This window comes from Natrix helvetica (genome assembly GCF_964273705.1).
Source record: "Natrix helvetica genome assembly, chromosome: 4".
Classification (NCBI taxonomy): Eukaryota; Metazoa; Chordata; class Lepidosauria; order Squamata; family Natricidae; genus Natrix; species Natrix helvetica.
The window spans coordinates 82,163,484-82,176,722 of record NC_138550.1 but is presented as its reverse complement, the minus strand read 5'-3'; the positions used below and the strand labels follow the sequence as shown (position 1 = coordinate 82,176,722).

Below are 13,239 nucleotides of genomic sequence, written 5' to 3'. Positions count from 1 at the left end.
TTTTATTTTAGCCTACTTTTGTAATTGGAACAAACCAAGATAATATGAAACTGTACTGACTGAGAATTTTGCTTTTTAAAATTTCCCCTTAGATCAACAAGGTGTGGGTAGCCTCTGTATGCATTTCCACACAGAATCCCCAATACCAGGAGATATGGACTGACCTGTTGTACATCTTGTTGAAAGACACAGAGTTGAAGCCGTTGATGTAAGCGAACTTTTCGATGTTGCCAAATGTTCTCCAACTGCCTCTGGTGATGCAGCACTTCATGAATAACATCTAGGACATGGTGTACTGCCTTGGAGTAGTTGGCTGAAGCTGTTAGGGAATCTGAGCTTCCAGGTGTCAAAGGTCGTTGCAATTTGTCAAGCAGTGATTTCCCATCTTGACTTACCTAGAAAGTAAGAATGAAGGTGTTTACATACTAGCTGCAGAGTTCTATAATATGAAATTGCAACATTGGTTTTGACGTTTAGATATATCTTTACAAGAATGGCATATTGGAATTTATTTTGGATGAAATCAAACAACTAAGAAGGGATTCAAGTTTTCATTTCAACTACTTTACCTGGTCAAGAAATCCTACTTTTAGAAATCTTCTTAAATTGTAAGACTTTATTGGAGAAGCTGGATTTCAGAGGTAAAAAACTCTTATAGACTCAAGTCTTGATCTATAACAGCAGTCACTGTTAAAATTACAAGCTTATTAAAATGCAAACCAGTTTGCTTTAATTTTATTATTCATCTTCAAAATGTATTTACAAATTTGTCTTCACAAACCATAATATTGATTTAGAAAAGGGAGATGTTACATTTATAGTTGCATTTACACATTTCTCTGTGTATGTCTGAGAAACAAAAGGTTTCAGATGCAGTATGCACCGGGGAAAATTGCCATCATTTAATAACAAAGTTAATACCCTGTTTTCCCGAAAATACATGTCCTGAAACTAAGACCATGCCAGATTTTCGTGGTGGGCAAAAATATAAACCGTCCCCCCAAAATAAGCCCTAGTGAAGGGGTGGATTTAGCCAGAACAGGGGGCAGCCCTTCCCTTCCCCATTCACTTCAGGGCTTCTTGGCCCCCTTAATCGGATCAGTTGGGCCACTCCATTCACAAAACAGCTGATTTGCGGTTGCCGCTCCGGCCTCTGCCTCCAGCAAGCGCCGGTCTCCTTTTGCAGCCAACTGCGGATGCAAAAGAAGCCAGAGGCCAAGCAACACAACTCAAATGCCTCATGCCCTCCTTGCCTAACGGTGACAGTCACAGCTCACAATTCCGTCCATGGAACAGGAAAAGAAGGCATGGAAATCAATACAGCTGGGACATCGGAAGAAGCCCTGCGAGGAGACGCTGCTGCCAAAGTGCAGGAAATCTCCCACCACCACTGCAGAAACTCCTTTCAAAGAGGAGTTTCACCAGTATGAAGGTGACACAAACGCTGCCTTCAGCTACCTCTTCGTCCTGGTGAAACTCCTCTTTGAAAGGACGATCTGCAGGTGGGTGGGTGGGATTTCCTGCACTTCGGCAGCAGCGTCTCCTCACAGGGCTTCTTCCAATGTCCCAAGTGTATGGATTTTAATGCCTACAGGAGGTCGCTTCTCACCTGCATATTCACATTGAAGCCTTGAAATGGGGCGTTTTTGCAAACCGCTTGAAAATATGGAGGGAGATATTCCTGCCTCTCTCCCTGTTCTGAAGGTCAGCACAGTCAGAGAACAGGATAAGAGACAAAATCCTCCCTCCCCATTTTCAAGAGGTTTGCAAAAACGCCACATTCCAAGCCTTCACATTATGCAGGATTGCAGGCATGCGGGAGGGAGGATTTTTTCTCTTATCCTGTTTTCAGTCTGTGCTGACTTTCCGAACAGGGGGAGAGGCAGGAATATCCCCCTCTACATTTTCAAGGCGTTCGCAAAAATGCCCCATTTCGAGCCTTCCGCACAATCCAGGATTGCAGGACTGAAGGCTCGCAATGAGGCATTTTTGCGAACGGCTTGAAAATGTGGAGGGGAGATTTTACTTTTTCTTACCCTGTTTTGAAGCTCAGCACAGACTCAGAACAGGATAAGAGGCCAACCCCCCCCCCCCTTCCTGGCAATCGTTCTTTCCTTGGGATCTCAGTGAAGACGCACATCCCCCAAATGCTCTATCCGAAGCCTGCTCTGCGTCTGTGCAGAGCTCCAAGGAAAGGATGGTGTGCGGGTGTGAGAGAGAGATCCCTAACACCCTGCTTCCCAAGGCAGCCACATCCCTCCACTACCTGCTTTCCTGCCCCATTCTCCACTGCCACTTGCAAGGCAAGTAAAGTAGTTTATAGGACTATTTCCAAGTTTTTTTTTTCCGAGAACTTGGAAGGTATTTTCTGGTTTTTTTTTTTTTACCTAATTTTCTTGTCCTGCACGTGGAGTGGAGAATGGAGCTGGAAAGCAAGTTAGTGAAGGGATGTGGCTGCCTTGGAGGGAGTGTGTGTGTGTTTGTTCATTCTGCCAGGAAGAGCCCCCCCGCCCCGCAAGGCCAGAGCAGCACAGTCAGCTGTTCGGCGGCCAGCAAGCAGGCAGGCAAAGGCCAGGATGCAAGGAGAACTTGGGTCATTGTGGTCGCAGGTAAGCAGGTGGTGGGACGGAGAGGGTGGGGCTGGTAGGCTTGCTGCTTCCTGCACCTGAAAAATAATAAGCCCTCCCCCTCTAATAAGCCCAAGGCCATATTTCCTGGGTCCAAAAAATATAAGACCCTGTCTTATTTTCGGGAAAACATGGTAATTAGTCAATAATTATGCATCAGATTAAATGCAGACACAACATCCATGTTCCCAAGGTGTCATGGTATCAATAAACATTAAAATATAAGGTTTCCCAGAAGTTTCCAGATAGACAAAAGCCTCTGGTTGATTGGTTCAGACTGGATTATTTTTAGTTATATATTGGCATCCTTATAGCTACAGTATGTAATGCAAAAAGAATCCTTTATGTCTCAAGAGCTTCTGCAAACAAGCTGATAATAGTGGAGAAAAGATAGAGACATAAATAGAGGGATACCTTTTAACAGAATCAAAAGCTGACAAAGTCATGGAGAGGTTTCTGGCCATGCGGAGGCTGCCTTAACAGAGAAAAAGTAAAGATTTTCCTGTATTTCCAGTCATATCTAATGCTAGGCCAGTTAAAGATGCTGAGCTTGTCAGCTGGAAAGCTGAGAACCTGGGTTTGAAACCCGAGTGCCGTGCAATGGGGTGAGCGGCCATTCCTTGCACCAGTTCCTGCCCACCTAGCAGTTCGAAAGCATACAAATGCAAGTAGAGTAAAACAGAGAATTAAGCTTAAAACGAGACATACTTGAAGGCGACTGCTCACCATCAAGGTTTCCTACACTAATTTGACTGAAAACTCTCCTCAGCATCTAGCCTGAGTGAAGTGAAAACAGATTGTTTAAAGATCAAGTCTTCCTCAGCAGGGTGCCTGGGTTTGCCTATAAGGGACCATGCAACATTGCTATAAATTGAGTTACTTTCGCCATCTGTCTTCAGTCAAATTTTAAACATGACTATGGTGGCACAAGTATTTTGCAATCAGTCTGAGGTTTGACTGAATGCATCTTCTGGCTACAATTTATTGAGTTTTATTGAAGAGAACAACATTGTTCCTTTATCTTCATAATTCTGTTTTATATATGTAGAAACAGAACTTTGATATTTTTCTCACTTCTTAGAAAGGAAAGTAAATTGATCGCTATTCAGATTATACAAGTTTGCCTTCTTCCCTTTTAATGGTTAGTGTGACTGAAAAATGAATGTCTCAATGGGAAGTTGTCATTAAAGAAAGCTTTTTTTTAAAAAAAGAAAAATAAATAATAAACATTATTTTTAGGGAAGGCCAATCAAATAAGTTATATAACTGGCAGAAAATACATAGTCAATGGTTGGGTTAAATTATTTCAAATATCACGTAAAAAGCTGGAACTGCATAAATAGATAAATTTTCATTTTAAAAGATTCCGAGTATGAATTCTTCAAAATGCCCTGCTTCAAAGGCAAACAGCATTTTGAAGCCTTTTTGGAAGCATCTCAAGCTTGAAACAAGAGGTGCTCCAAATTTGAAGCATTTTATTTCCAAATTCAAAATGCTTCCAAAATGCTTAGAGCAGACTGTTTTGCATTTTAAAAATAAATAAAACAGTAACAAATTCTAAAACACCTCTCATGAAATTTGATGAATTAAATGTTTTGTAGGATCCTATGTACAAACATTTAAAAAGAACTAGGAAGGGGGAAGATTTGCAGCTTGAATTTCTTTCCGACACATTAAAAAACAAAAAAACCCTAGAAGGATCCAAATATTGTTACAAGAGTAATTTTCCTCCTTTTTTCTATTAAAAAAGGTGATTGATTTGCGTGTTGCCCTGGGCTTTGGTTATCCTAAAGAATGGGCTTTGGTACTTGATTCATTTCATAAGAATGGCCGCTACTTTTTCATAAGATTACAAGAATAAGCCTTGACTCATTATCAGTTATGACTTATACATATCTTTCAGCAAAAAGATAACTCAATTGTATCAACACATCCTGATGGGAAATGTTCACAGCTCAAAGTTAGAGATAAGGAAAATTAAGCTAGCAATGTTATCTACTAACAAACTATAGAGTGCTGGTTCAGATGCTCATTCCCCCCCCCCCCCCAATTCTTTAAAGGAGATGAGGAACTGCCTTCATAGCACAGTGAGAGTAATGTGAGATGTCAAGTTTATATTAATGCAGGATCCCACCACTACTGTGATATAGAAAAGTGTCCTTGATCTTATTACAGAGACATTCTGAAATATAAGGTCTGACAACAGGAAGTAGAAGATTGAAATAATTTTGTTTAATCAGAGTCACCAGCACTGTATTTCTATTTGTTGGTGATAATTGGAGGAGCAGTAAGCCTGAACTGTTAATATACTGTAAATTGTTGTAAAATATCCAACAGACATTGTTTAAAAATGATATAATTTCAGCCACTGAATTTAAAAAAGAAACAGTATCCATATAATTTAATGCAGGCAGGAATGTTTTTAATTATAGTAAAAAAAGAGTGAAAAAAATGATTTCTTGTTATTTAAAAGCTGAGGTGAGAGCATGAGAAATATTTCTATCCTTTTGGAGTATCACCCAAGATGAAGCTGGACAGACCAGTTTTGGCAATGGATCCAAAGTTCTTTGGGCAAATTTGATAGAGCCACAGTTGTAGCCTATAAATATATGTTGTCAGTGACCAAAACAGAAACACGAATATCTAGGATATTTTTTCTACAGAGGATGCTTTAAAGAACAACTTGGGGGAGAAGACTGTTCTCAAAAGCAGAAGCAGTATATCTGAATGCAGTCATGGTGGCTTATTCAACAAACCACTTTAAAATCATGGCTTAGCATAGTAAGTGAACTGAAGAATTGCATCATTTCACACATATTTAATATATTTTTATTTCAAGGGTTTACTTAACAGAGAGCTGAAATCAAACTCTACGTCAATTAAATATGATAAATATTTGTTATTGCAAACTTAGAACCTTAAGGACATATTCCCATAAGGAACACAATTTGCAGACCAGAAACTTCTCCATCAAATTTCTTAATCTCAGTTGCTTGGCATATGTGACTGATTGCCAGTTTGGTATAGTGACTCAGGTGCTGGCCTAGAAACTGGGAGAGTGTGGATTCTAGTCCTTTTAGGCATGAAAGCTGGCTGGGTGACTTTTGGCTAACCACTTTTTCTCAGCCTAACCCATTTCAAGCTTTGCTTTCTTCCTCACAAACACATAAGCGATAAAATGAACCCTGGTCCACAGAATCTTGTGCCACAGTAAAATAATAAAAGTTATTATTTTTTCAGAGAACCTATTTTTATTGTTTTTGCTAAATGTACTGTATGAACACTATTGCATATTTTTAATATAGCAAACGCTGTACTTACAAGCAGGAAATAGAATATCACCTACCTCAGAGTATGCCAGGGTAATATGCTCATATATTCCTTGGTGATGGTGAATAGCATCCTCCAAATCTTGAAGTTCTGAGGGAAGCTCCACTTCACCACAGGCCTTACACCATGAATCCACGTTACTCATGTACTAGGAGGAGAGAAAAAATCTTATTCACTACAAGCATTCCCACTAAGAACCAACATAAAAGTTATCCCAGCAAGCATATTTTGTTAGAAAATGAGCTCTTAATTTCAAAGGTAATTTTTTTCCCCCTCCACTACAAAGTAGACAGTTTTTCAGCTGCTAACATAATTTTGAGTTTATTTCCACTCTGGCTCCTCTAAAACACAAAAATAGTTATGTTTCAAAAGAATTACCAATTCATTTCACTATACTTTGCAAAACAGAGATGGTTGTTAAAAAGAAAACAAACACTTTAGTAATATGAGAATTCTTTGTTAACTCTGGAGTGGCTTGGAAGAGGAAACAAACACATATGGAAACATTAAAACAATCTGAAGCCAAACCTCAATTCACATGCAAAAGAATTCCAAATGCATCCAAAAGAGTTCAGCTGCAATCTCTGGCACCAGCAAATCAGATCAAATCATTTGCTTCTATCATCTCCATCATCAATATTGTACACACTCAAGAGAGACATTGCATTAATATAATAACTTGCAATTCATGGATTGTTTTCTTGTTTGTGTGGACAAAGTACACAATTAAGTAGCCACTCATACAATTAATGAGGTCAATTTGTTTAATCCGAACAGACTAGATTCTAGTTTTATTTCTCCAGGAATAGCTTTTATACAGAAAAAAAGCCAAATAAAAACAAATCACTTTTCTCTTATTTTAATACATATCCCGCACAATTCAGTGGCATTTTGAGGTAATGAACCCACCTTCCTGTTTTAAGGTGGATGAAAGGGAGATATGTTTTCCTCAACAATTTCTGTACTATTTATATGTACCTCAGCGATACAATGATACTCAAAATGATAACATCTTTTAAATGGTGTTGACTCTTGGGGGAAGTAGAAAGTGTCTCCTTATCTTAATTGGCAGAATCTTTATCAGTTTTTATTAATCAAAATCCAGGTTTTTAAGAAGAGATTGGACAACCATTTGCCTGAAATGGTGTGGGGTTTCCTGCTTGAGCAGGGAGTTGGCCTAGAAGATCTCCAAGGTCAGAGACGACTTCCGGCAGCCAAAGGAGACGGATGCGTGCGTCCGCCTTTTCACTGCTCTGGTGGGCTCCCCTGAAGTTTAGGGGGAGCACAGGGTGCCTTGGAGGGGCGCCCTGCCATAGGGGTGGCTCGCTGGGACCCCCTGGAACGACGGCGGCTGCGGAGGGGTGTCTTCAGCCTTGCCCCAGGAGCCGGGGAGCGTAGGGAGCACGCGGAATGCCACCGCGCGCTTCTCTGAACGCAGCCTGGAAGGAAATAATTAATTGGAATGAAACAGCTGAAGAGCGGTGAGCCGAGGGGTCTCCCCAGGTCTTTTACTATTCTTACACTTTTGACTGTTTTGCAGTTTTTCTTTTGGGACTTTGTTTCAACTTCTGGAGGAGCTTAGATTGGAGGGAGGGGGAATTCCACCCCCTTTGGAAAAGCGGCACTTGAAAAATCTCTTCCTTTTATGGGGGAGAGAGAAAGTTTGAAAACTACTTTCACTTCCCTTAAATAATGGGGGAAATTTTTTTTTTCTTGGCTACAATTGCGAGAGAAAGGATGGCTGAACTGATTCTTCTCTAAACTATCGATGGGAATTTTGACTTTGTTGTTTCCTGACCACCTGTACTGGCTGAGCCAATATGGCAACTTCCTCCTTCTTCGTCTTTATGAATGAGACTCCTCCCTTGGAAAACTTTATGGCTTTCAACTAATTTCCACCCCAGAGACTTCCAGGAGCCTCTACGTTATTCCCCTGGATTTGGAATATTTTGACCCACCTATTTGCTCTAGTTCTCTACTAGAGGACTTATTCTCCTTTGGGCTTGTTTGTTTGGGGATCCCTACCGGCTGTGCTCTCCCACAGACACCATCTCTTTGTACAGAATAACAACTATCTCTGAGCCTCATGATGGGTCCAAAGAAATTACCGCCTGGTAAGGCCTCATCGGCCCCAACATCTTCCACGTCCAGCCCCGCTCACCAGTCACAATTGGGATCTTTTCTACAACCTAAAGCCTCTGAAGAGAGTGCAAAGGACTTGTCTACTTAACAGATGATTCAAATCATCTTAAAGGGACAGGATGAAATTAAAAAACAATTGCAGGACTTAAATAAACAGCTCAGAGAGACGAATCAGCAAACCCCACGGAATGAACAGAGGATAGGTGTGCTGGAGGAGGGGGCAGTTGGGATGAGAGACGAGATGAAGACAATCCAAAGGGGGAATGCAGAATTTGGAAATCAGATGTTAAAAATGGAATTTGAAAGGATGTCTTTTTTTCTTAGGTTCCAAAACTTGCCAGAAGTTGAGAACGAAGATCTTAAGGAGATTATGACCACAATACTAGCAGAATATATTAATAGAGATAAACAACAGCTTTGGTGGGACATTGATCTGATCTATAGGGTTAATTCAACCTATGCAAGAACACACAATGTTCCAAGGGAAGTTCATGTCAAATTTCTTAGAAAAACTACAAGAGATGAGGTTCTAGGAGCTCAAAGGGGAGGACCATTAAAATATAAAGATAAAGAAATAACCATTCTTAAACAGATCCCAAACAAAGTAAGAGATAACAGAAGGAAATATTCCTTCTTAGCAAAAGAAATATATAATAATGGGGTTTGGTTCAGGTGGCTGTTTCCAGAAGGCATGTTGATTTTTTGGGAGGGCAGCAGAATTAGAATCAACACAGTAGTGGAAGCAGAGGCTTTCACTAAAAAACACAGTGCTCTCTTAGGTGAAATGGGAGATGTTACATAAGAAACAAAGGAGGGAGGGGCTGAGGCTCAGCCGGTGGACGGGAGGGAGGACGCAACAGCTAGAAGACTCAGATCACAAAAGTGATTTGGAACACTATTGCAATTGTTGCTACAATGTACTTTCATGGAAGTGAAACAAAACAAATGATTGAAACATACTGATGATTTTGTGTTAAACTTAAAACTGCTAATACTTATGTAAATGTTGATATTTTTCTATCTTTGTTTGTAAAAGTTGCAATACCTGGGGGGGCTTCTCCCCCCCGCACGATGTAGCTGTCAAAATGTTTTATAACCCTATAACCCCTTTTCCTTGTAAAATTTTTAAAACTAATAAAAAATTTGAACAATAAAAAAAAAGATCTCCAAGGTCCTTCTAACTCTGTTATTTTATTCAAAAATAAACTCACCTCAGTGACAAAGCCACAGGAAGCAAACACGACTGGTAAATTATTGACAGATGATATGAATGTACAGATGCAGTTGTACATATAGATGAAGTCATCTAGCCCAGTATGTATCATTTCAGGTAGGGTTCTTGTCCAATTGTGGGGGGATATTAGATATTAAATTTTCTATATACAAGCACATATTTAGCACATGGAATTCTTCACATTTCACTAATCTCTCAATACTGCAATAGGGCAAACTTATTACCTCCCTGTAGCAAACTTAGACACGTGCTACCTGAATTCATGGCTTTTTGCATCAACTCAACCTTACTATTCTAACTTTGCAAACCAGCAATCTACAGTTTTTGTAGCTGCATTAAATCAGTTCTCAAGGCAAAAGACAGTGACCTGTTTAAAGTGCTCAGATCAAAAACAGATCATCTACTAGTTTGGAAGAAATGTTTCCCAGCTATATCGCATTCATCGCATTCATTTAAGGCCCTTGTTATGAAATATAGTTTAAGCAGGGGGCAATTTCATTCTAATATGAGAAAATCTAGGGGTTTCTTCGCACAAGCCTTGGAAAATACAATTTTCATTGGATTGGATCCATGAAGTCAAATGATCTTTCCCAAAATAATCAGCTTCCCTGCCAGCCTATCATAGAGCTGTTTGCTTAAATGGAAGAAAAGACAATAATGTCAAAGGAAGTTGTTATAAAGAACAGCAGAGCTGAATTCTTAACCATTAGAAAACCCCAATTACACTAGGGAGTTGATTTTAGTGTGTGTGTATGTACTGTATGATTAGCAGGAAGCAGGGGCCCTGGTTTGGCTGTTCAAAGTATGACTGAGATTCAATCAAGTTGCCAGGGCAATGTTTCTCTGCTTGATAATGAGGAATAGCAGCAGTCTAGAAAGAGATAATTTGTGTGTGTGTTGTGCCATAAGCAAGCAAAGAAAGTCCCTAAGACTCCAAACCTGATCCTTCATTACCCAAAACCACTTATCAGAAAATCTTATCAAACTTTCAGTATAGTCTAAGTTCCTTCCTTCCGCACTGTCAAAACGCTGAACAATTGCTGAATGAATGGTCATAACTCAAGGACCTGAATTATGAAAATAATATTGTTGTTTGTGATGTTTATGTCATTTCAACAAATTACTATTAGCAGTTTCATCTTTATAGGAATACTTTGGGAGATTTTTGAATATATTTTAGTGCACATGTCAATCTTTAAGTCAATTTAAATGTCCCTGTTGTGAAGGGTAATGGGTTTGTGAAAAGACACTTTTAGCCAATTTTGGGTAATTTACCAAGGTTTGGGAATCACTGTCTATGTGATAGTGTACAAGTCCTGATTGTCCCAATATGACCTCCAATTTAGGGCACACGTACCAGGTAAGAAAGTTATGCCCCATGAATATTTATATCTAGTTATATATCACATTTAAAAACTGCCCAACTTCCTCACAGAGACTCTAGTAAGTGCATACTTTTGGACTACAGTTCCCATCATGAGTACTGCACATACATTGTGATTAAAGAGGGCTGGCACCAGGAATTATATGATACTGTATTTTCTGTACTTCTGGACAACTGGAGCAAGCAACTGAAACAGTATACCAATGATCAAAGACAATAGAGCTGAACACGGGTCTCCCATTTCCCTCAATAAAAATAGTTCAAGCAATGCTCCGTCACTTCTGGGATCGGACGACGCCGGACATGTTTGTCCGCCGCTCGTCTCCCTGGTGGATCCCTTAGGGGACACAGGAGCCCTTGTAGGGGGGTCCTGCCGAAGGGCGGCTGGCCGAGGCACCCCGCATGTGGCGGCAGCCAGCTGGGGTGCTTTTCGGCTTCGCCTAGGAGCTGGGGAGCGGAGGGGGGGCGAGAGACAGCTTCGCGCTGCCCGCCCTCTCGTCGGATGGCTCCGGAGGCTAAAAGAAAAGTTGGAGAAGTGCAGCTGGAGACTGAAGGTGGGGATCCTGCTCTTGGAGGACTTAGGAGAAAAGCAACAATCACTTTGTGAGTCTTTTGTGTTTCTGTCCTTGAAGAGAGATTAGAGGGGGGTTTTACCATCCCCCCCCTCGGACTAAGCGGCTTTGAAAATAGACCCTCGGGAAGAGAGAGGTTAAAAGACTGATTTATTTGACTTTTAATTGAAAATGACTTTCACAATTGCTGGAAACGACTCTGAACTGTTGTTTTAAAACAAAAAACTTTTGGCGACTTCTTTCCCTGCGAAGGGTAGGGCCAAGATGGCGCTCGCCCCTCTTTCTTTGTCTTTATGCAAATGAAGTCCGTCCTCTGAAGTTACTCCCAAAGAGAGAATAAAGAAAAGTGGATTGCTTGTTTACTCTCCCAAAGGGAAACTGGGACCTCCTCCTGTGTAGGATCTTCTGATCTTTGGCTGACTTTTCTCTCCATTCATCTTGGTGTATTTTACTCTTGGAACTGCAAATTGGGTGTCGTTGCGATTGTTTTCCTTTGGAGACCAGCGTAGCTGTGAAACCCTCTGACACCACTTCCCTTGGCAAGGATTTGCATCTCTGAACTTAAACAAATGGCGGCAAGGAAACCCCCCACCGGCAAAGTGCACTCAGCCCCCTCATCGGCTGCCCCAAGTCCCACGATGCAACAGTCTAAGATATCATCAATGTTGCAGAAAGCAGTGGCTGGGGAGGATCCTAAGGAATTATCTGTTACGGAAATGTTTAAAGAACTTATGAAGGGACAGAATGAAATGAGGGCTGAGATCAAAGAAGAACTCAGAGTGGTTAAAGAACATATAGCTGGAAATACACAACGAATTTTGGTGTTAGAGGACGGAATGGCGGGGCTGGGGGAAGAAGTGAAAGCAATGCATAAGGGAAACATAGATATGGAAAACTTTCAGACAAAAGTAGAATTTGAAAGAATGTCCTTTTTTCTTAGATTCCAGAACTTACCAGAAACAGAGAATGAAAACCTTAAAGATATTATGAGTACAATTTTAGCAGATTATCTCAAGAGAGATAAAAAACAAATATGGTGGGATATGGATCTAGCTTATAGGATTAATTCAGCATATGCTAGAAGACACAATGTTCCGAGGGAGATACATGTTAAGTTTGTCAGGAGATCCACAAGGGATAAGGTACTTGCGACCCAAAGGGAGGGACCATTGAAATATAAGGGTGAAGAGATCACCATTCTCAAACAGATCCCGAAAAAAATAAGAGATAGAAGGAGGAAATTTTCCTCCCTAGCAAAAAATTTATATGAAAAAGGGATCTGGTTTAAATGGCTGATTGCGGAGGGGATGTTAATCTTCTGGGAGGGAAACAGGATCAGAATCAATATAGTCCAGGAGGCGGAGGCCTTCATTAAAAAGAATTTTCCACTCTCAGAGGAGGAACAGAGTGGGAGTAGTGAAAGAGACAGTAAAACACAAGACAGTAAGATCCAAGACGGGAAGGAGGGGGGCACTGAGGCTCTCTCTGGCGACAGAGAGGAAGAAGCAATATCGAAAAGGCTCAGATCTCAAAAATAAAATTATTTGGAACAATAGCAGTTAGTGATATATTAGAAAACGACAAAGAGAAACATGTAGGAACACAAGACTAACAATATAGAGTAAGATTTGGTTTACTGTTTTCTTCTATAAATTTGTTGTACAATGTTATATAAATGAGTACCGTGCTGGAATCTCTACCAGCAGTATGAAAGCTGCCAAAAAAAATTGTATACCTATTTACCCTTCCCTATATATTTGAAAACCAATAAAACTTTGTTTAAAAAAAATAGTTCAAGCAATGCTCCTATAATACAAACAATATTATAGATCACACAGGTAAGTTTATAAGTGAACACTATATAGCATTAAGAAAGTCACATTCTAGTTATGGAGATAGGCTACTCAGGGGCATGAGCTTAAGCTTCTATGCCAGTTTCGCTCCAGATTA

At 40.3% G+C, this 13,239-nt stretch overlaps 1 protein-coding gene across 4 annotated transcripts in view; it reads right to left on the bottom strand.

Moving 5' to 3' along the window:
• TRIO (trio Rho guanine nucleotide exchange factor) overlaps window positions 1-13,239 on the bottom strand; it is a 292,427-nt gene that overhangs the window by 141,891 nt on the left and 137,297 nt on the right. For all 4 annotated transcript variants that reach the window (XM_081950510.1, XM_081950507.1, XM_081950508.1 and 1 more), the window contains 2 exons: window positions 5,974-6,105; window positions 165-395 (listed from right to left, as the gene is read on the bottom strand). In XM_081950510.1, coding sequence (XP_081806636.1) covers window positions 165-395; window positions 5,974-6,105 — 363 coding nt within the window. The remainder of the gene's footprint in view (window positions 1-164; window positions 396-5,973; window positions 6,106-13,239) is intronic.